General features: G+C 37.4%; 1 protein-coding gene across 1 annotated transcript in view; it reads left to right on the forward strand.

The window, feature by feature from the left end:
* The first annotated feature begins 4,201 nt into the window (after positions 1 to 4,201).
* The window catches only part of BLTP3B (bridge-like lipid transfer protein family member 3B), an 85,806-nt gene continuing 65,533 nt past the window's right edge, over positions 4,202 to 24,474 (forward strand). Inside the window, exon 1 of the mRNA XM_063075407.1 lies at positions 4,202 to 4,443. Coding sequence (XP_062931477.1) covers positions 4,400 to 4,443 — 44 coding nt within the window. The 5' untranslated portion in view covers positions 4,202 to 4,399. The remainder of the gene's footprint in view (positions 4,444 to 24,474) is intronic.

Here is a 24,474-nt window from a genome sequence, read left to right on the forward strand (position 1 = left end):
AGATTGACTCGCACCTGAGTTACTTTATAACCCCTGTAGCGAACCGGCTGCTTGCGTACGTCTTCAAATAGTATCCATCAGACAGTAACATTTCCCGGATAATAAAGTGCAAGACCGTACGCAGTCTGGAATTGGATATGAAGTCTCTCCAGCCTCATTCCCCACCACTCCCCCATCCGACTGTAGGAGCCTACCACTCTGAGTTACATATGTGCTGTTCAGTCAACCGGCTTGCTTTCTAACATTCACACGCCCCTCTCCCCTGGCCTATTTGTTCTTCAGGACCGAGCTTACGTGTCTTTCTCAACTGAAAAAGTCTTCTCTTCATTTGGGAGAGCGTGGTGCTGGTAACGCCAAGGCCACGGGTTCGGATCTCCGTATCGGCCAGCCGCAAAAACAAAACAATAAATAAAAAAGGCTTCTCGACATCTGACACTCTCCCTCTCCGTTCTCCTTCCTGTAATTAGGTGCCCCTCCTACGTGTTCCTGTAATATCCAGGGCTAATACCTACACTGCATAGCATAATCGTTAAAAGAATGTATTTTGAATTGGAATCCGGACTCTGCCATAAAATGGCTGTGTATGAGGCCTTGGGCGAGGAAGCTGATAATGATTGATACTTACCCAACGCTTACTGCGCGTGGGTAAGCTGTTCCAAGAACTTTACATATATTAACTAATTTAATCTTTACAACTCTGAGGTAGGTACTATTATTGAGATCAAAGAGACAGTGGTTAATAGTGCAGCCTCTGGATTCATACTCCCGGGTCAAATCCTGGCTCTGCCACTCTGTGCCTTAGTTTCCTCATCTGTAAAATGGAATAATATTAGTAACACCTCCTTGTAGAATTGTATTATGAAGAGTAAATGATAAAAATCAAGTACCTGGCTTATTATCATCATCCTCTTATTAAATGATCATCCTCTGTTACCTTTCCTAGATGGCAAACTCCTTGAAGTCAGGCACTCTATTCTATTGATGTTTATATCCCTGTGTATCAAAAAGTTCATTGAATGCCCAAAGTTAATTATGTCCAAATTAGGTCATTCTATTTTCTCCAACTTCATGTTAAAGTGATAATATATCTTACTCCAAATAGATAAAGAATACATCACAGAGAAACCATCATTTCTATTTGTCTCTCATCTTTTAAAATGTCCTCTTTCAATACTATCTCTCCTTCTGTTTATTAGCCCTCTCTCATTTAGGCTTCTTTTTGCTTACCTCACCACTTACATACTCCTTGATCAAGATCATTCTTGTTCTTGGCTTCAGCTATTACTAAATACTGATGAATCCTAAATGAGAATTTCTACCCCTAACTGTGACCTTACAAAGTTTCCACCCAGATATCCTGAGAAAGCCTTAAAGGCAACAAATCCAACACAATCTTATCTCCAAAACTGCTATATTACTTATCTCAATTAGTGGTGTGATCCAAGCTAGAAACCTCAATTACCTTCAACTCCTATCCTTGACTTAATCCATCTCTACTGATACTGCCTTATCTCTCACCTGAAATAATGCCGCCACCTTCTCTATGACCTTCCTGCCTCCATTCTCTTCTCTATGCTCTGTACCAAGAGCATAATCATCAGTAAATATTTTTCTAAATCAGAAATCTGATCATTCTCCCCAATTCATCCATCGTAGAAGTCTTCACGGTTTGCTATTGCCTATGTAATAATGTCCATATATTTATATTTACAAGCTCACCCTTCTCTAACCCATCTTACAGTAATGAGCTGGTAAATGTTTAACAACTTGATGTCTGCGGGGGGTGGGGAACCCTGGTTTGTAATGTTTATCAGCCTCTGTGGTGTAAATGCTGTCATCTTCACTGATTTTAAACTACCCTGAAGTCACCAAACACTGAAGACAGAGTTGGGAAGAGATGCACACAACTGGCTCTCATGAGCCAGTATGAACTGGTGCCAGCACAAACTGTTGAGTAAGAACTCTGACTCTCTTCACCTTCACACCAGGCACTCTACACTCCCAGGTTTTATCACAAATAATATCAAGCATGTAATTACCACTTTTCAAATACACATATATTTTTTGGCAATGCATAATTTTGAAAGAGTAAAAAACATAACTCTCCTACAAATATACAATGAACATGTGTGATAGATTTATTTAAGTTATATTAGTGAGTAAACTAGCTTTATACCCTATTTTGTTGGTTCCTGCATTAATATGAGTTAGTAAATCTTTGATGCATGTTCATTTTACGTTGTATGACAGTCATGTTTTTAACTTTTTGAAAATTATGCTTTGATAACTAAATAGCAATTAATAAACATGTTAATTAATTTAAAAGCATTACTGAATTTATGGTGGTTTTGTAACATTATGTGTTCTTTCAATTCGGTGAGAGTAAAAGTAAAATTATTACCCTTTATTTTTACAATGAAAAGATAACTATAACTACTATTATTAACCTGTGAGGTTCCTTGATACTTATTACTTCAAAAAGGAACCGGTCATCTTTTTAAAAAAAATAAATTAATTAAACTTACTCTCAAATTTCAAATAAAACTTTCACTGTAAATCTGTCTCTGAATGAATCACTCCTTCCTTTTTGTTCTCATAGCAACTTGCTTCTGTTTTCAATAATGATAATAATATAAAGCATTTATTAAGAGTTTGCTATATGCTAGGCACTTTGTTTACATTTTGGGGATTTTTTGACGGCTGGCTGGTATGAGGATCTGAACAGGCACTTTGTTAAACACGTTATATGCACAATCTCATTTAGTCCTCACAAAATTTCTTGCGTAAGGTACTATTAATATTACCTTTTTTTTTTTTTTTTTTTAAGATGACCAGTAAGGGGATCTCAACCCTTGGCTTGATGTTGTCAGCACCACGCTCAGCCAGTGAACCAAACAGCCATTCCTATATAGGGATCCAAACCCGTGGCCTTGGTGTTATCAGCACTGCACTCTCCTGAGTGAGCCACAGGCCGGCCCATTACTAATATTATCTCTAACAGATGAGATACTGAGGCAAAGAGAGATTAAATAACTTGCCCAAGTTTACACAGCTACAAAGTGTCAGAGTCAGCATTTGAGCCAGTCTTGACAGAGCTCAAGGTCTTAGCAATATGACTTCCATGCTAAGCTGTTAACTCAGATGACAGGAACAGGGTTTTTTTGTTTGTTTTTGTTTAGTCAACCCTAGATACTTGAATAGTACCTGGTTTATAGTACATGATAAATGTTAAGTGAGTGAACAGTCAACCCACACAGCTATCCCTTCCATTCTTCAAAAAGGGTGTCAGGTTGTTGGACTATGCCTAAACTAGCTTCCCCCTCAGCGCCCCCCACCTGCTGATCTCACACTTTCCTGATACATCCCTCTGGGGGTAGTGTCATTTCTTTTCCTCTTTCAGATATCTCTGAGTGGTTATTTTCATTTCCGAAAAATATTGGCTAGAGGCTGGGTGGGATAGGTGCTGAATTGCAATCGTTTTCCTGTTTCAACAATTTCCCTCCTTTTTACAGAAATTTCAAGTGACATTTACGTACTTATTTCTTTAGATACAACAACCTAGGTGAAGTGCCTAAGGCTGATATGATGAACCCGTTTAACAGAAGATTCAAGTGAGGCTAAAAGTAAAGAAATTATTTTTTCTAGGCTAACACAGCTAGAAAATACTAGAGCCAGGACTTGAACGTAGGCCTCCTAATTCCTAGGTCCTAGACTCTATTAAGACATAACAACTTTTACTTCCCTTAGGATTGGAATAACCAGGGGAAACATTAAATTATAGTATTTTGCTGATTGAAAACACAATACCTTAGTAAAGGAAATGAAACCGAGGGAAGAACATGAAGAAAGCTGAGTAGGTCAAGAGAGCAAAGGAGTGGGGCAGATAGTCACATTCTGAGGAAATTAAAAAGAGAAGTCGAGTGTGGAAGGAGAATTCAGTGATGGCGGCGAGAACAAGGCCAGAGAGAGGGGGGAAGGTCTGAAGCTCAAGAAGATTCCGAGGTTGGGAGTCACAGGGCACTGCAGCACCCAGGCTCAGCGGAGCACGCCGGCGCTGGCCCAGGAGGAACAAGGGTGTGTTGCAAGCCTGGCGCGCCCGCCCCTCGCCCGCCCAGCTCCCGCGTTGGCCCCGCCCCTTCCCCACCTCCAGCCCTCCCCTCTCCCGCCCTCCCCCAGGTCTCTTAGGTGATGCTGCAGCCAAGATGGCGCCGGCGGCGGCCGTGGTTCCCTGAGCGCGATGCTCCGAATCCTCGGCGGCGGCTGTGGCCTCGGCCGGGGCCTCGGGTCTCTCCCGGGCGTGAGCGCTCAGGCGCCTCTCCTCCGGCCGGGTTAGCCTGGATAGAAGCGGAGTCGGCAGTGAGGGACAGTACGAGAGCGCGGCGCCTCCTGCCCCGGCACGATGGCTGGGATCATCAAGAAACAGATCCTGAAGCACCTCTCCAGGTCAGTGAGCGCCTCAGGCGTAGGAGCCAGTTCGCCTCCGCGCTAGCCTGCTCTGGAGGCATCCTGCGGTCTCGGGGGCGGCGGGGACTGGCAGCCGTGCTGGCGGCGACCTTTGGGCTTCCCGGCTCTAGCCGGGGCACAGGTCGCGGCCCCTGATCTCCTGTCGCCGGCGGCGCCCGGGGCCTCACGAATCAGCTCCTGGATGGGTTCTTCTGACGGGGCCGGCTCGCGGAGGTACTCGGAGGGCGGCGGGCTGGCGGGCGTGCCGGGGACCGCTCGGTCCCGGTGGAGGCTGGAGATGGCCTGGCGTCGCCCGGGTGCCTGGCTGATGGTGTAGACTCGAGCTAGCGCTCGGTGCTCGCCCCCCTCGGAGCAGGGCGGCTGGCGCAGTGTGGACTCGCAGGGCCGAGGCGGCGTTCTCAGTGAAACGTTCACCTTGGGATGGTTCTGAATGCCCCCCACCTCGCGTTCCCGCTCTGATACATGAGAGGGTGTGCCTATTTGCACAGTTCGGATTTGCTTTAGGTAAATCACCAGGGTTCCCCGCTTTAGCAAGTTCTTTCTGGAGTCGTTTTAGTCCCACATCATTCTTACTAACCAGTTTTTTGCCTTTTTTCATCTGACACCCTTAAATTCAGGGAGTTAACATCTGTGGTGCTTAAATCCAAGACATGTCATTTTCATTCTTTCCATTTCATAACGCGGTTTTAGTCAGAAACATGACTCAGTAAAGCTGGCAGTTTGTTATTGCTCTTGGCTTCTCCATATTTGTCTAAAGACACTGGCTAAACGTAGGATCTTGTTTCAAGTTAACAGCGAATTCAGGGCGCTTTGGTTAGGATCCCTTTCTCTTTGTTATTTGTAAGTTAATGATTACTTTTAACTGATTTTAGGAAGAGACTCGGGTATAATGATAGACATATAGTAAACATAATTCCTGATTCTCCAGCTCGTTTTATACTACAGAGTATATATTGGGGAGCAGAATCGATGCTTCTGTAATTTAGCTAATATTTTGTTCACTTAACAGCATTTAATAAGATATAGCATCGTTGTTTTATTTTTAAAGTAGCAAATTATAACAGCGTTTATTATACATTTCTCAATAATATCACTAACTGGAAAGTTTCTTTGAAAATTGTACATATGGTACAATACTGAACTATCTTATTTTGGAAGAAGGCTTTATTTCTCTACTTTTTATTATTTATTGTGACTTACATCAGATGTCCTCCGACCTTTCTGCTACCCAGTTCCACAAGAAAATTCAGACCTGCAGAAAATGATTTGGATGTCTATTTTCTGATTCTTCTAAGGATAATGTTTTATAGCTAGCACCACGCCAGATGCCCAGAAAAGTTAATTCAATCAATAAATGTCTTAAGGCATTACATTAGAGTGTAACTCCTGTAGAACTCCATTTGAGAAGAGCTCTTAAAAATTAAGAACAAGGATGTAATGGCTTACTTCATAAAATAGACAACACCCACGTGTTCGGAATTGAGTCTTTAGGACTGTTTTTTAATCTGTATGATTTCTAATAGCTGTGTAAATAGTAATGAGAATTTTTTTTTCAGAGGTGAGTTTTTGAAACATTGAGTTTTCAGTTATTCCATATTTCAAAAGTCCTTAACTCAGGTGACTGAAGAGTTATCAAATTAATATTTTTGGTTAATATATTAATCTTATTGTTGTTGCGGTCATCTTCTAAGAAAAATACAGTTTTTCATAAATCTAAAGGCAAAACAAGGTGGATGTTTTGATAAATTGATAGTTATTCAAGCAGAAAAGAACTCTTGAAATTATCTCAAATTTAATTTTATAGATTATCCAGTAATAAAGATGGCACTGTATTGATCTAGTGGTCTGTAATACAATTTAATATAGTAGGATATATTACTTTCTAGTAATAGACATCTCATGTGGCCTGTGGATGAAACCCATGGCACCTTCTCGAAGGAGGCTTTTTCTGACCATACAGTTTTAAAATTGTGAACTCTCATGCTCCCAGTCCCTCTTCCTTGCTTTATTTTTCTCTATAGCACTCATCCTCATCTCATCTGTCATATGTATTTATTTATTTGCTGTTTTTGTCTCTCTCTCCTTGAGCACTCAGCAACTGTTTGCTGAATGAGCTGACTCCCTCACGTTACTGTTCTTTTTAACCGAGGCAAGACCGTATGCCACCAATATCATCGTAGATTTGGGAATGGCCAGTCTCCCTGTGGTTTTAGGAAGCAGTGAATAATAGAATCATTGAATAAATGTGGTGCCCTTGGTGTCTGGAAAGGAAGAACTAGGAAAATAACCCAGTTCTTTTTTCTATAAGATTTTGTTTTGTTTGGGTGGCTGGCTGTTATGGGGATCCGAACCCTTCACTTCGGTATTACTTAGTTCTTATACAGTCTTATATAGGGTGTCTTCCAGTGAGGAAATGACCTAGTTCTTATATAGGAGGGTCTCAAAGTAAGGAAGAAGACTAGGAACCAATAGGAAAAAGAGAATGCTCGCTCTGATCCTTGAGATTGAAGAACTCTATGGTGAAATTTCAAGATTAAAACCAGCATTGCCCAGATGTAATGACTTGTAAAGCTGGTATTTTGGAAAAGTATGAAAGAGGAATTGTTCTTAAGAGATTAACAAATGCTTTAAGTAAATACTGAACTATTTTAGAATTGTAAATCTATGTACTTGTTCCTTGCATAATTGTTGTTTAGCTTGTATTCCAAGTACCTCTTGCATTAATAAAAAATTTATGTACTTGACTGATCTTAAATTAGGACAGGGAGTGTGTTTGGAAGAAGGGGAAGCTTAGAGTAGTTACATTTTTAAGAGAAGTGAAACAGGAAAAGCCTTTGAAAGAGATATTACCCTGATCCTTCAAACTACAACACAGAATATGTTTTAGAGGCTCTTCGAAAAGAGCCTTTTTTCACAAGGGAATGGGAAGTTCTAAAGAAAAGTTATAACATATAAGAAAATAAGACCAGGAGATACCTTTTAGCTTAAGACCTTATTAACTGTTAGAGAGAGAGAGAGAGAGAGAGAGAGAGAGAGAGAGAGAGAGAGAGAGAGAGAGAGAGTGAGAGAGAGTGTATGTGTGTGTACAAACACCTGAGTACAGATCGGTGAAGAGGCCGGGTATTTAATTAAGGTAGGGTTAGGGAAGATTCAGATACAAATGGTCCTCTCCCCCTCACTCCCTTAGGCTCAGGGCATACTATACTAGGCACAAGGTTTACAAAGTTCACAAGGAGAGGCATGGCAGGGCAGACATACATCTCCTGGATGGAGTCTTCCTATAGTTTAAAGCAGTGGTTGTCAATCAGGGGCAGTTTTGCTCTCCAGGGGACACTTGACAATGTTTGGAGACATTTTTGAATGTCACGATTTGGGGGTGCCACTGACATCTAATGGATAGAGGCCAGGAATGCTGCTAAAACATCCTGCAATGCACAGCACTGTCTTCCACAACATAGAATTTATTTGGCCAAAATGTCAGTAGTTCTGAGCTTGAGAAACTGGTTTAAAGTGTACAGATTATTGAGTTGGAACACTGTGCTAGTTAAGGTTATTTGTCTGCAAATAGTAGAAACCTGCTCTATTTAAGTAAAAAAGAAAATGTAACAGAAAGCTATTGGAGTGGGTCACAGAATCAGAGGCAGATCCGAACAACCAAACCAATGGAAGGGCAGGAACCAGCCAGCTGGTAGAATCTCATTAGAAGAATTCTTGCTCTTAGAGCAAGGTTTCTCAGCCGGCACTATTGACATTTTGGCCTAGATAATTCTTTGCTGTGTAGGGGCTGTTCTGTGCATTGTAGGATATTTAATGCCTCCAGACATTGCCAAATATCCCAGGGGGGAGGGGGCAAAATGGCTCCTGGTTGAGAACCACAGCTTTAGGGTGCTGCCCCATCTCCCACAACTGCCAATCTCTCCTGTCAAGTTTCAGATTCCCAGGAGACGGCACCTTTGTTGCCCGGTTCTGTTTATCCATGGATCAATTAGCAATGGCAAAGGGTTGTACAACAAAGATAAGGTCATGGGGAGAATTATTTTGAGCCAGGCTTGTCGCTCCATTCTGTGTCTGTAATAGGCATTGAACTAAATTTGATTTCCAAGGGCCTCATTTGCTATGTTAAAGAAATTGAACTTCATCCTGGGGTTAGGGAGTGACTGCTAATAGAGATAAAAGAGGGATGTGATCATTAAAGAAATCTGGTTTTTGGAGTCTAGGGTTCTGGAGCAATATCTGGGAACGAAAATAGAGTCTACAAATGGGCTCTGAATAACTTAAGTAGAAAACTAATGTATTGGAAGGATATTGATGTCCCACAGAATTTGCGGGAAGGTTGGAAACTTGGAAATGGACTGGATCCAGGCCAGCTCCAAGGATCTAGGTAGGAGAAACTACTTGACAGTCTCAGCGTGATTTGTTCCATAAACTAAGTGGAAGGAACAATTAAAAAGGGAGAGTGGCTGAGAAGATTGTGTTTAGAATATTGTGTTTAGAATATTTGTTATAGAGATTAGGAAGGGTTGAGCACTTGCAGGATCATGTGACTGAATGGCAAAGTGATGAGAGAGCCTAGGGTGCCTCACAATGTGTTGATGGGGTGGGCCTGTACGTTCAGGCAGTGTAAGGAAGGAGGGGGTGGGCAGCAGCTGATAGCCTGAAGAGGAAAGGAAAGACCCATCAAAGGATTGGGAATGCTATCTAGGTGGAAGAGCAATGGAGTGAAGTAATGAGAGAAATGGAAGGATTGGACAGTATCTGAAAGTGTCATATTGGAGTTTAAGATTTTAGGGGTGAAGTAGGCCTGGTTTAGGGCAAATTATCACATATGGCCATGGAAGTAAGTTGCTCAAGAGAGAAGTTAAGGTGCACACAATTGTAGATTAATACTGCTAGGTCTGTAATCTTTCCCATATTGGACTTCCTGAAAGGAAATACAGCGAAGATTAGTCTGCCAGAAATTATTTTTTTCAAATGATAATTTCATATCATCATTGATAGGCTAATTATTTGCATTCTTTACTTGTATGGTAAAAATCAATAAATACTTTTTGAGAATTTATGTATTATAGGTTCTTGAGAATTTATGTATGACACACATTGGGCCTTAGAGATACAAATATGAGTTAAGACATAGTTTCAACTCTTGAGTTGAAACTTTATTGATTCCTATTCTGGTATAAGAAGCATGACTTAGGATCACTAACTGTAATCTATTTCTAAACTGTATTGCCATATGAAATTTGCAATATAAATTTGAGATTTGGTTTACTAGGATTAGGCATCTGGAAAAAAATTGGAGTTAAATATCCTTGGATTATAAATAAGTTTACTTTTATAGGTTTGGGGTTTTTTAAAGGTAATTTTTGGTTACTTAAATTGACTATTTATTTTTAAATAATCCCCAGTAATGTAGATTTTGACACTAGATACACTAGTTGTTTATTTAACAAATAATTTACTGATTGCCTACTTTGTGCCAACTCCATAGTGCTAGGAATATGGTAATGAAGAGCATAGACAAAAATCCCTGCCCTCGTGGAAATTACATTTTAAACAGAGGAGACAAATAGTAAATAAATGAAATGCATCAGTTTGTGTTAAGTGCTGTCGATAAAAGTAACACAGAAAAAGTGGATAGGAAGTACAGGAAGGGTAGGATGGAGTTTGCAATTTTAAATCTGGTGATTGGGAAGGCTTAATTGAGATGGTAATATTTGAGAAGAAACCTGAAAAAGGTGGCAGAGCAAATGCAAAGGGCCCAGAGTTGGGAGCTTGGGAGCTTATTTGTCATTGTTGAAATAGATCAATGCCACCAATATATGTGAAGTGAGTAGACAAAGATGAGATCAAAGAAAAAACAAGGGCCAGATGATGTGGGGGCTTGTAGAGACTTTGGTTGTAACAACCAAAAAAAAAGATCCTGAGGCATTTGTATCAGAGAGTTTATTTGGGCCAATATGTGTGACTCTCCTCAGGGAAAACACCACCAAGTTGCCTTGGGAATTACCAGCAGAACTTTAGCATTTTTATAATCACAGAAAAGTGAAGAACAAAGGGGAGAAAAGGGGCCGGCCCGTGGCTCACTCGGGAGAGTGCGGTGCTGATAACACCAAGGCCCCGGGTTCGGATCCCATATAGGGATGGCCGGTTCGCTCACTGGCTGAGCGTGGTGCTGACAACACCAAGTCAAGGGTTAAGATCCCCTTACTGGTCATCTTTAAAAAAAAAAAAAAAAAAAAACAAAGGGGAGAAAAGGGGACAGCACTTTAATGAGCACTTCAGTTTTACTGTTGGTTACATAGCATCTTATAGGCTAATGATTGGTTCTTGGTTTTATCCTAGGTACGGATATATGAGTAAGGGTCACATGATACATTTTCAGCATTTCTAAGTTAATACAACTTCTTTAGGCACCAGTAAGTCTGGTTTTATGTTAAAATAGTCGTGTGGTAACAGTTCCAGAATGTGTGGACATGGCCCCATCTCCCATTCCCCCAAGGCTTTTAGGAATTGAGCTGACGTCAGAGCAGATTTCTGGTTTGTCAGCTTTACCCTGAATGAAATTGGAAGCCACCGGAAGGCTTTGAGCCAATAAATAATAGGAGGTCAAGGGCAGAAACAGGAGCCCAATTAGGAGATCATTAACTATCCAAGTGAGAGAGGTACTGCCTTGGACCAAGGTAGACACAGTGGAGTTGAAATAGGTTCTAGATGTATTTTGAAGGTTGAGCCAGGACTGACCAACAGATAAGATGTAAATTGAGAGAGGAGAGAGCAGTAACAGATGACTGCAAAGTTTTTGACATAAACAACTGACAAGATGGAATTGCCATTAACCAGTTGGAGAAGACTGCAAGAGGAGCAGGCTTAAGGGAGAAGATAGAGAGTTTGGTTTGGGGTACATTAATTTGGATGAATGTTAGATGCCCTCTCTTTTGTGATCTGAGACTACATGTTTTAGTATGGCAGCAACCATGGAAGTGTTCTGTGTGTTTATCCTTTGGTTTACACAGTAGATAATTACTGCAAAGTGAATTGTGAGTTGAATTTTCAGGGATGGATTTTTTTTTTTTCTTTTTTGCTATTAAGCACACTATATAAAAGTATCTGAAATAAAACATGTCTCTTTCTTTTACACTAATTTCCAGCTGAACCCAGATACTGATTCTTGTAAGAGTTACTTTCACGAGATTGATTTGAAAACTTCTATTGAGAAGGAGATTATTGGATGCTTGGTCTAGTGGATGTTGTTACTGTTACTATCCTAGAATTCTAGTATCAGAAGGGTTCTGTTCCTATCTCAGAGAAGGAAAGTATTAAAATATTGAGATTTGTGACTTGCCCGTGGTCTGAAAAGTAGTATTGAATGATAAAGTTACTGATCCCTGGTACTCTGTTCATTTGATTTTTCTGCTGGCTGGTACAAGGATCAAACCCTGGATCTTGGTGTTACCAGTACCATGCTCTAACCAGCTGAGCTAACCAGCCAGCCTTCTTTTCATTTGATTTTTCTATGTTGCCTGTTCAGGTTGTCATCCCCCCAGTTTGCTTTTGTCTTTTCTTTTCTTTCTTTCTTTTTTTTTTTTTTTTTTTGTGTGTGTGTCTGACCGGTATAGGGATAGTTTGTTTTTCTTTTACCCAGTTTTCAGTACTTCCCTTATTACCCTTCTATGGTGTTTCACCATCCTGGTGCAGTATTCCATGAGAGATTCTTTTATTACTTGTGAATCCTTTGACTCTGCAATCCTTTGAAGTTGGGAGAACATGATTTCTCCATTCATTTATTTTCACTTGCATAATTTTACTTTTTACAGTATTATACTTTACCTTAGTATTATACTTTACCTTAGTATTACAGTTTACAGTCTAAACACTTTTTTAAAGTTGAGCTTTATTAATTATATGTGTTTAAAATTCTGCATATTATATGGCTTAGGATAAGTAATTTAGTATTTTTATTAAATATTGGTATTTAACCATGGTCATTAGTGGTGACTGGAGCTCAGTTTGAATATAAGTTACAAGTGAAAGACTTCGTTTCCATGTGTGAAAAATGAGGAGTTAATCATATCAAGACCAAATTATTAAAACAAAATTGAGAGCTGAAGCCAGTATGATTCAGATATAATAATTTATTGTTTGTTTGATTTTTCAGGCATTAAATTTGCTAATAGTTTGTCTGATTATTCACTGACTTATTTTGAGATTTCTTCCAGCCAAGATGAATGTTGTGTATAAATTTTGAATGTCTGTATTAGTGTATACTTTAAGGCTTTATTTGAGCTTCTATTTTTACCCAAAAACACCATTAAGAAAGGAATCTCTTTTTTTTTTTTTTTTTGGTGGCTGGCTGGTAGGGGGATCTGATCTTGACCTTGGTATTATAACACTGTGCTCTAAGTAAAGGGATCTTTTAAGAATGCTTCTTTCTGACACTGCTACGTGTTTTGCACTGTATAGCATCAAGTGTGGTTTTCCTCTACTAATTCTATTTGTAAACCTTTTGTGTATAATTTTATTGTTAGGAATTAATATGTTGAAATAAACTTAGTAATACCAAAAAATTCATTTGATTTAAAAATTTGGTAGAACAATATTTTTAGATATTAAATTGAGTTTCTGTCCCAAATGATTACTTCTGTTATGATGCAACTTATATATCTGAGATATGTACTATGAAAAGGGGCATCCATAAAATGTAAGATTTATCTAATCTTCAAGTAATATTAGGATTATCTGATTATCCCCATTGATAGGTCATTCATTTATTTTTTTTCTACCATTACTTAGAAAGGTTCTACAAGATATACAAATAAAATTAAGATATAGGAATGTCTTCTGAAAACAATCTGGTAGATGGGTGAATTCAAGGTAGAATATAAGTCTTATGAGAGAGTCACAAAGTACGGTGCAACTTTAATGGAAGGAGAGATAGAGGTGGTCTAAATGTCAGAGAAGCTTATAAAGAAATAATGAAGTAAAAGCACAGAAATGACAGCTTGAGGGTATAAAATAGATAGTTGTTAAATCTGTTTTCTTTGACTAGGGCATTCATACAAAGGAAATATTTAAGAAAAATTCCAGAGAAGTTAAAGGTAATTTATTGGGTCCTCCAAATTTTGCTGAAGTTTTATTTTCCAGTATTATGTTTTTCCTTTTTCTTCTTCTTCTTCACCTATCTTTTGCTGTTCTACTTCCTGCAGCCAGATTGTCTGCATCCCTTCACGACAGGCCATCTTCTCTCAGGCTTCACTTTACCAATACACTTTCTACGGCGCACTTTACCAATACACTTTCTACGGGCAGCTTTAACTAGGCTAGTTTCCATTGGTCTCCTCCATTGTTGAACTCCTTTAGGTCTTAAAATATATCCTGTTTGTTTTGTTAAAACAAAGCCTTCATTTTTGTCAGTTCTGGAGATTGTCATCCTTTTAAGAGCAGAATTGCCCTGATATGCTTTTGTCATGAGGGCAGTGACTATGCTTGTCTTGTTCACCATGGTATCTTTAGCATTTAGTATTGTGGTAGTTCAAAACATCTTTAACTGACTGAAGAAATAAATTTATACTACTTTGGCCTCCTTAGAATACATAGGACATAAATCAGTTTCCCTGAATATATTTTTGGCAGGTTTAAAAAGTTGACTCATATCCAGAAAACTTAGATTACAAACATTTTTCTGGTAAACTTCAATTTACTTTTGAATATATACACAGATATAGTCTATTGCTGGATTTCTCTTTGGTTTGTGGATTATTTTTTACAGGTAACTTTATGCCTCAGTGTTCTCTGTGAAATGAGGATTACAGTTTTAACTGGGGCTTTTGGCAGTTAAACTAATTTGTTAATTTGTGTTTGTAGATTGCTTGTTTTGTAGAGTGCTCATCTTAGTTGATTTCATTTAATGTTAAACTGTGCAGTTCAGCCTTTGTAAAACTTCTGTACAACATAGCTATCTCATTTTTGTTCATTAACATTTTATATAAAAGTTTTAAAGATATGAATGTAGTAAAGTCGTAGTAATACTGGTGTTAGAGAGAATGAAGAAAATCTTAAATGGTTATTTCATCTTAGAATTTAAGTAGTGTTTGCCTTTAGTTAATCCAGTGTGAAATACAACTGTATTTTTTAAAAAGTGCATCACAGCTAAATATTTTTGTCATATCATTCCTTTCCTCTTCCTTCCCTTAAACTTGCTCCCTTCTGTGTCCCCTGTGTACCCATTCCCTGCAGCGTTCCCTGCTGGCTGTGGTGGAGGTTTGGTGTGCTGTGAATTGCATAATCACCCAAATGAGTACCAGAGGAGTCTAAGAAACCCTGGCAACTGACTACTTGCTTTCACCAGAAATAGGGAACTTTTGTCTGAATTTCCTGCCCTCAGGTAATACGTCTATTCCCCATCCTTTTTTTTTTTTTTTTTTTTTCCTTTCTGTAAATGCAAGCAATTCTTATACCCCACATAAAGATACTTTGAGAATATTTCCTAATTCTTATTGTTTTAGTCGGGTACTGATTTCGTATTCTTTACTATGTAACTACGGCTTATGTAATTCCTCTCTTAGAATGTCTTTTTTAACCAATAAGGTTTGGCAATACACTTAAAGTTAGAGCCATCTCTTTCTGATGTTGCAAGAGAGAGTTTCACAACTTACAGCTAGCTGTTTAGAAATAGCACTTAACATTTGATCTATTTTTTAATGGGTAAGGCTTCATAGTCTAATGAAGTATGAAGGCTATTTTGATAAAGAGGATGTTTTGATCAAGTCTCATTGATCATTGAAGGACTTAAGAGTTTGTGAGTGTAGTGCTAATTATAATCTTTATTAAAGATTGAAATAAGTCTCACAGACAGCAGTGCAGATGGGATTCATTTTTGTAGAGTAGAAGGGTTTTCCCCTATTCTGTTCTTCTCCCCTACTCTGCCCCTTTTTAAAATTCATTATCAGGTAAAGCAATTATGTTATAAAACTAGTTTCATAGAAATGGTGCTGAATTTTCTTTCAACTGAAGACTCAATGAAAATTCTAGAAAATCATATCATTTGAACACTTGTAATCCTTGTGAAATTTATCCACATAAATACTTTGAACCTATTCTAAAAGTCTCATAAGAAATTGTTAATTAGGGCTGGCCAGTTAGCTCAGTTGGTTAGAGTGTGGTGTAATAATACCAACGTCAAGAGTTTGGATTCCTGGACCAGCCAGCTGCCAAAAAAAAAAAAAAAAAAAAAAAAAAAAACCCAACCAGAAAAGGAAATTATTAATTAAAAACTAACCATGAGTGGAATTGTGCAACTCAGCTCGTTATATACTCACCTTAGGAGTAATGGGACAATTGATAAACTCGTTGACCAGATGCTAGCTAGCAATTGAATAGGTATGATGGCCTAAATATTGTTTTCCATTCTTGTCTGCCTTGATTTCATGATGTCATTTGGGAATCTGGATCTCAATCACAATCGCCAAGGGAAAGTCTTATGCCAAGCTTTAACCTCTGGTAGAAACCTTTGAGATTCACTGTAGTATATTGATCGTTAAGGTCTTTTGATTATAATGGCATTCAAGGATGGTTCTGATTTTGTGCATACCTCTAGTAAATACTCAGACACTTCCTCATGAAGTATAGTCACAGCTGTAGTCCTTTGCTTTTTGTAGATTACACCTCCTTAACATATCTCTTTTGGCCTAGTTTGTGCTTAGTTTATTGAAGATGAGGTGATGAGGTGTTATGGTTGTATTCTCTGTTTAAACCATAGCTATCCATGTGTTTATTTAAGTCATCTACTAAGTTTCATTCCTTTTTCTTCTTTACCTTCCCATTTTAATCAGTCATGATTCCTTTTTATTTAAATAACTCAAATTTATCCTCTTTATCCTGAACCTAGGACATAGCAGACTGCTTGACACAAAGTCAATAAGATTTGAATATCTGCAGTTACTACCCAGATTTAACTAATCATTTCTGGTGTCAGTTGTTGCAAACGAGTGTTCTCATTTCCTTCTAGCCTCATATTTCTCTATTCTGTCCTTGGCACTGTTACCGAAGAGATATTTCCAAGATGCTAGTCTTATCATTTAATTTCTTGCTAAAACTCTTTTAATGGCTCCTGCTCAAGTTTTTTTTTTTTTTTAATTTTTGTTTATAATAGTAAGTAGAATTTTTTGCCCGAAGAAATCTTAAAATAGAATTTTACTACATAAAATACACAAAAATAGAACTCCAACAGTAATTGGGGGTGGGGGGAGTCATCTGTCATATCCTTCCCCTTTTTTTTTCTTCTTTCACCTGGGTTGAAACATGAGCAGTCTCCTCAGCAGTACTGTTGGAACAATACTGATATGTAGGATGAAACATAATATTCTTTGGCATAGAAAACAGCATGCCTTCATGATTTGGCTTCATTTGGCTCCTGGAGGCATATCATTACTTTCCAAACTACCCAATACCTTACGCTACATCTATGCCTACTTACCCTGTAACCTTGAACAGGCTGCCTCTGTCTGAAATGTCCTTTCTGCCTTATTCACCTGGCAAAAACATAAGTTAAGTGCTGCCTCCTCTAGGAAGCCTTCCCAAAGCAATATTCTTTACTGTTAACAGAATTGATCACCTTTTCTCTTGTGTCTCCATATTATCCTGTTCTCATTTTTGTTGTAATATCTATCACATAGTACCTGGCACATGGTAAGATCATAATGTACTGCAATGATTTGTTTATGTGCTTGTCTCTAATAGTAAACTGTAAGGTCCTTGAAAGTAGTAACTATGTCTTATTTGTCTTAAGTTTCCCAAGAGCCTAATGAGTGACTGGCAAATGGTAGAAACTTACTTTCTGCCGTGAAGGATGTATGTCTAATTGTGTCAGATCTTCTGATGTTTCAACAAAATCTAGACACCCAGATTTTAATGTAAGGTCTACCCATTTTAAATGTTAGCAACAAACTCAGAGTTTTTAAAACACTGTTCAGGCCAGGCAAGACATATCTGTGGGCAGAACATAGCTTACAGGCTGCCAGTTACAACCTCTTCCATTCTTTAAGTGTTTATTTGGAAAAACTGGCTTAACAAGATTGATTTTCTTTACATACATGTTATAAAATAACCAAGCCAAACTAATTTATTGTGAGCATGTCTTGATCCTTGTTCTATTAACTTCGTAGGTTTAATTTCATTTTTATTTTTGGTGGCTGGCCAGTACAGGGATCAAACCCGGGACCTTGGTGTTAGCTTTGTTTTTTTTTTTTTTTTTCCAGTAATGCGTATGCCTTTGATATGTAATAAGTCTCACAAATTGATATTGAAAGCTCCTTGAGGGTGAGAATTGCCATATAATCCTACAATACCTAGTGAATTCTCAGTAAATATTGTTGAATTGAAAATTTATCAGTATAACAATGGAATAGTAATTGATCCTAAAATGCCTTTTACGTTAAAATTGTATAAATTTCGTTACAGTCTTGGCTATGCTTTTGTGTGACCTTGAGCAGGTGACTTAACCTCTCTGAGCTTCACATTCTCTACTATAAAATGGGGAAGTTGGATTAGAGGGACTTTTCAAATATTAAAATTTTAAACGTATTTGATATTTTTTGCTAGTATGAGTGCTGCTTATGGCTCTACCCATTTTTTTACATAGCTTAAAATTGCTTCTAATATCTTCATTCAACAGCAAATGCAATGGGATAGTTTTCAAAAATCCATAGTTCTTATATATTCTTATTTTCTTGTATTTTATTAAGTTGTATTTCTTGTTTTATTAAGTTAACAAGTCCATTCTTTTCTGTTAAGATATGTATATATGCACCTTTATGTATATATCTGATTAAAACTGCTTTATTGAACTATACCTAATTTATATCCCTTTTGAAATCCTCTCCCTCCCCTCCTGCCTCATCCCTGGGCAACCACTAGTATGCTTTATTTCTTGGATTATTTTGCATTTTCCTGAATTTTATATGAATGGATCATACAGTATACATATTTTTCTTCTTTCAATCATCATAATTATTTGGAATTATTTTTTTTGTATGCATACCTTCTTATTGGTGAGTAGTATTGCATTGTGGATATGCCACAATTTCTTAGTGGATGTTTGCATTGTTTCTATTTGTTGGCTATTAAGAATAAAGCTGCCATGAACATTTGTGTATAAGTCTTTGTGAGGACATAAGCTTATCGTTTCTTTTGAGTGGATACCTAGGAGTAGAATTATTAGGTTATATGCTAGGTACATGTATCACTTTTTAAGAAACTGCCAAACAGATTTCCAGAGTGGTTCCAAAATGTACATTTTATACTCTCACGAGCTAGTATATCTGAGTTGCTCTATATTCTCCAATAATCAGTATGGTTAGCCTTTTTAATTTTAGCTATTTTAGTGGGTATGTAGTGGTATCTGATTGTGGTTTTTTTTTTTTTTTTTTTTTTTTTGACCGGTAAGGGGATCACAGCCCGTGGCACAGTGTGGTCTGCATCACGCTCAGCCAGTGAGCGCACCGGCCATACCCATATAGGATCTGAACCCGCGGCCTCTCCCGAGTGAGCCATGGGGCCGGCCGTGATTGTGGTTTTTAACTTGCAGTTTCTTAATGACTAATGATGTTGTGCAAATTTTCATGTGCTTATCTGCCATCTGTATGTCCTCTTTGGTCCAAGGGTTGTTTAAATCTTTTGCCTGTTTTTTTCAGTGGATTGTCTTATTTTCAAGCTGTAAGAGTTCTTCATATTTTGTAGATACAAGACATTTTTCAAATATACGTTTTGCAGATATTTTCTACCAGTTCGCCCTTTAGTAACAGTGTCTTTTGAGAGGCAGAGTTTGTTTCTTTGTTTATAACAGCTGACTGGTTTGGGGATCCGAACCCTGGACCTGGTGTTATCAGCACCATACTCTAAACAACTGAGCTAACTAACTTGCCCTAGAGTTTTTAATTTTGAGGAAGTCTAATTTATTGATTTTTTTTTCTTTTTTGGTTTGTGCATATTTTGTCGTGTTAAAGAAATCTTTGCTGAACTTAAAGTCACCAAGATTTTCTCCTGTATTTTTTTATAGAAGTTTTGTAGTTCTTGGATTTAGGTCTGTGATCTATCCAGAGTTAATTTCTGCTTACAGTATGAGATAAGGGTCAAGATTCATTTTTTGCATATGGCTGTTTAATTGTTCTTAATACCATTGGTTGAAAATATAATCTTTTTCTCATTGAGTTCTTTTTGTACCTTTGTTGAAAATCGTCTGACTATAAATTTGGGTCTGGGCTGTCTGTTTTGTTTCATAATTTCTCTCAGCAATGTTTTGTAGTTTTTTTGTATAGGTATTGTACACATTTTGTCAGATTTATCCCTAAAAATTCATATTTTTTATGCTAATGTGAGTGATGCTTTTAAATTTTCAGTTTCTGGTTGTTGCTAGGATACAGAAACAATGCGTTTTTTAATTACAATAACTTTTTATTGAGTGAAATTTACATATAATAAACTGGGAAAACCTTTCATAAACAGCTTTGATTTTTAAAAATAAGCATTTAACCTTAGAATAGTTTTAGATTACAGAGGTATTGTGAAGATAGTACAGAGTTTTCATATACTCCACATCCAGTCTCCCCTATTACTAACATCTTAACATTTGTATGGTACGTTTGTCACAATTAATTAATACTGATAAATTATTCTTAATTTTAGCCTGTGCTCTACTGAAATTTTCTTAGGTTTTTTGTTTGTTCGTTTTTTGTTTGTTTGCTTGTTTTTTACCTAATAACCTTTTTCTGTTCTGGGGTCCCATTTCGAATACCATTTTATTTCATAATGTCATATTATGCTACTTTTGGTTGTGTTGGTTTCTCAGACTTTCCTTGTTTTTGATGACCTTGAGAGTTTTGAGTAGTCGTGGTCAGGTTTATTTCACAAATCTCTGTTTTAGATTTCTTTGGCAAATAAAACAACTGTATGATCTCTTGTTCTATGATGTAGCTGCAAAATTAATCTGACAGAAGTTTAGGTAAATCATGTACAATGTACCACATTTGTATTTGTCTAGTGTTTTCCTTTTTTTTTTTTTTTTGGTTTTGGTGCCTGGCTGGTACAGGGATCCAAACCCATGACCTTGGCTGCACTCTACTCAACTGAGCTAACTGGCCAGCCCTGTCTACTGTTTTTCTGATGATTAGAGTAGGATTATGGGTTTTTGGCAAAACGGCCACAGAGGTTAAGTGCTAGTTTTATTACTTCATAGCATATTAACACATCTTATTGTTTATGTTGACCTTCATCACCTGGCTGATGTAGTGTTTGTCAGGTTCTCCTCTGTAAGTTACTTTCTTTTCTACTTTTATACTGTACACTTTGGAAAGAATTACTGCAGGTTAAGCATCCCTAATTCAAAAATCTGAAATCCAAAGTGCTCCAAAATCTAAAACTTTTGAGCTTGGACATGATGCCACAAGTGGAAAATTCCACACCTTACGGTATGTGATGGGCCACAGTCAAAATGTCTTATGGGCTTATTGAAGGACTAGAGCAGGATGCATTCATAATAGAACAAGAAATCGTGTCAGTTTATACAATCAAAGAGAGACAAACTTATAAAACAAAAATCGTTGTTAATGATGCAGATGACTATGAAGGATACATTTAAAAAAGCCATCTAGCAGAATGCCTCCTCATCCATAAAGGACCCACTTACTGGTCCTCCAACAATTTCTGATGTTTCTTCTTTCTTCTCATCTTAAAAAAATAAAACTCAAACCTTTCAGTCAAAACACAGCATAGTAGGTGGAGACTGAAAGCCTGCCATTGTTTGTTGTAGCTGTTGTTTACCAGCTGATATAGGTATTTTGGTGATGCTACTGTGCTGCTTAGTTACCCTGAACAAATCATTTTTTCACACTATTAACAATATGTCATATTTTTTACTATTAAGTACTTATGTGAATAAGTGTAAGAAAATGATTGCTTATCGGTAGCATATAAATTCAGAGTAAGGAATGATAGTGATGCCAAACAACTACAGATTCAGATTGTCCACAAAGGTGGTTGATGTAGTGACACTTGCTTTTTGATGGTTCAGTGTGCACAAACTGTTTCATGCACAAAATTATTAAAAATATTGTATAAAGTGAACTTCAGGCTATATGTATAAGGTGTATGTGAAACAAATGAATTTTGTGTTAGGCTTGGGCTCCATCCCCATGTTATTTCATTAGGTATATGCAAATATTTCAAAATTTGAAAAATCCAAAATCTGAAATATTTCTGGTCCTAAGCATTTCACATATGGGGTACTCAACCTATATGTGCAGCCCACACTGAAGGAGTGAGGTGTTTGCTCCACCTCCCTGAGGTTAGAGTGTCCAAGTAAACTGTTTAGAACTTTCCTGCGTGAGAGATTTGTACACTCTCTCCCAGTTATTTATTAATTCAGTCATGTTTTTTATATCTGTGTAGTCTCATATATATTTATTTTATAGTTTGGTTAATTATCCAGTACTATTTTATTTATATTGGTCAAATTGTTCAAGCTTTGGCCACTGTGAGCTCTTTTATTTGTCTCCCTTCTATTGATTTTTTTAAAAAAATATTGGCCTTACATCCTGCAATGTTTCTAAGCTTATTTATTAGTTCTGGTAACATTTTTAAAGATTCTGGAGGAATTTATACATAGATCATGTCATCTGGGAAGAAAGACAATTTTACTTCTTTTCCAAACTGGATGCCTTTTATTTATCTTTCTTGTCTTATTATGTTGGCTAGAACCTCCAATACACTGCTGGACAGAAGTGGTGAGAACAGACATCCTTGTCTTGTCCCTGTATTAGGGAAAAAGCATTGTAGTCTTTTCATCATTGAGTATGATTTTAGCTGTAGGTTTCTTGTAGATGTTATTATTGACTGATTGATCTGATTGATTGGTGGCTGGCCAGTATGGGGATCCAAACCCTTGAACTTGGTGTTATCAGCACTATGCCCTAACCAACTAAGCTAACCAGACAGCCCTGTAGATAGTCTTTATATTTTTAGGGGGAGTTCCCTTCTCTTCCTAGTTTATTGAGTTATTTTTCCATAAATGAGTGTTGACTTGTCATATGCTTTTTTATATCTCTCTCTTTTTTTTTTTTTTAAAGATGACCGGTAAGGGGATCTCAACCCTTGGCTTGGTGTTGTCAACACCACGCTCAGCCAGTGAGCTAACTGGCCATCCCTATATAGGATCCGAACCCGTGGCCTTGGTGTTATCAGCACTGCACTCTCCCGAGTGAGCCATGGGCTGGCCCTCTTTTTTATATCTCTATCGAGATCATCATGTGATTATACTTTTGGCTTTTGAATGTCAAACCAAGCTTCATTCATGGAATAAACATTTGGTCATGATGTATTACATTTCTTACATGTTGTTTTAAATTGTGGGTCGTAGTTTTGCTTGTGAAATCAATTTAGGTTATGATCGCTATTTTAATGGAATTAAATAAAATATATCAAACTGTGTTAAACTATTGCTTCATGAAATATTTTTTCATCTTTGTGTGTGTGTGTGTGTGTGTGTGTGTGTGTGTGTACGTACTTACTAAATTGTAATGTAAAGTGTGTTTCTTGTTCTAGGTTGTGTTAAAGTTTTGAAAATTCCTTAACCAATTCACTTTTTGAGCCTGAAGATAATGAAGTATAGAAGAGGGCAGGAAGAAAACTAGCTCTGAAAGGAGGGTACTGAGTTAAAGGAAGTAGAGGAATGGTGTTGGGCCAAAGAGAAAATGAGGAAATAGAGGTTTCTGTAGAAAAGCCTCATCTGTTTCTTAGTTTTGATTAGAGGGATTTTTATGGCTGCATGATGAAGTCCAAGGACTGTGAAAGGATGTAATTAGTTAAAGATTAATAACTTGATGTTCTTAGTCAAAGGACTTGGCAGTCTATCAGATTTTGGGAAGTCTCTCCAAAAACAGCCTCTCTTGTATGACTTTAAAATATGGTTTTAAGGTACTTTTCCCTTCTAGAAATATTGTTTTGAATAAAATCAAGCAGAAGCTGTGAAATTAATTTGCTTATTATTACATAAGTTAATTTGCTTATATTTCATCATATGTAATGAGAATTTAGTCATTGAGATATTAGCTGGTGATTTCAATTACTAGTATTTTCAAGGGTTTGAGTTGGGCCCAGTTGGGGAGAATGGAAAATGATGGAGAAAAATCTTTTTGGTTCTTTTCAGTTCTAAAGTGTTGTGTATCCGTGTTTCTTTCTCAGTCATACTCCATTATTCATTTGTCAGTGTGATCCTAAAGTAGTGTATTAGTTTCTAATTTCTGGAGGAAAGAATATGATTGAACAGCCTATATGCTGTGTCAACCTTCTGATTTATTCACTGTAACAAAGTAAGTATGTTAAAAATATTTTAGATGTGCAACTTTCTCATGTGTTTATGGCCCTACCCAGAGAAGAGCAAATCACTGGTAGCTGGCCAGTCACCCCAAGAGGTGTTCGTTTATTAATTACAAGTTACATATTTAAATTAAATTGTAGCAGTATTAAAAATCAAATTATCAAGTAGATAATTGAGAGGATTTTTTTTTTTTTTTTTAACACCTGTAAGGGGATCTTAACCCTTGACTTGGTGTTATCAGCACCACACTCTCCCAAGTGAGCCACGGGCCGGCCCTAATTGAGAAGATTTTGAATGTTTCCAACACAAAGAGGTGACAAATGCTTGAGATGATGGATATGCTAAATACTCCAGTATGATCATTGCACACTATATGAATGTACCCAAATATCACACTGTACTCCCTAAATATATACAATTATCATGGGTCAATTAAGAAAAAATAAATTAGAAAGAAAAGAAATAGAGAATAGAATAGTGGTTGTCAGAGGCAGGGAACAGGAAGGGGGAGGGGGAATACTTTGTACCCATTTTCCAAATGTTACAAAGTTACAGTTAGATAGGAAGAATAAGTTTAGTGCTCTAGGGTGATTATAGCTAATAATATTGTATTGTATACTTCAAGATAGCCAGAAAAGAGGATC

The sequence above is a fragment of the Cynocephalus volans genome, chromosome 12 (genome assembly GCF_027409185.1).
Source record: "Cynocephalus volans isolate mCynVol1 chromosome 12, mCynVol1.pri, whole genome shotgun sequence".
NCBI classification, from domain to species: Eukaryota; Metazoa; Chordata; class Mammalia; order Dermoptera; family Cynocephalidae; genus Cynocephalus; species Cynocephalus volans.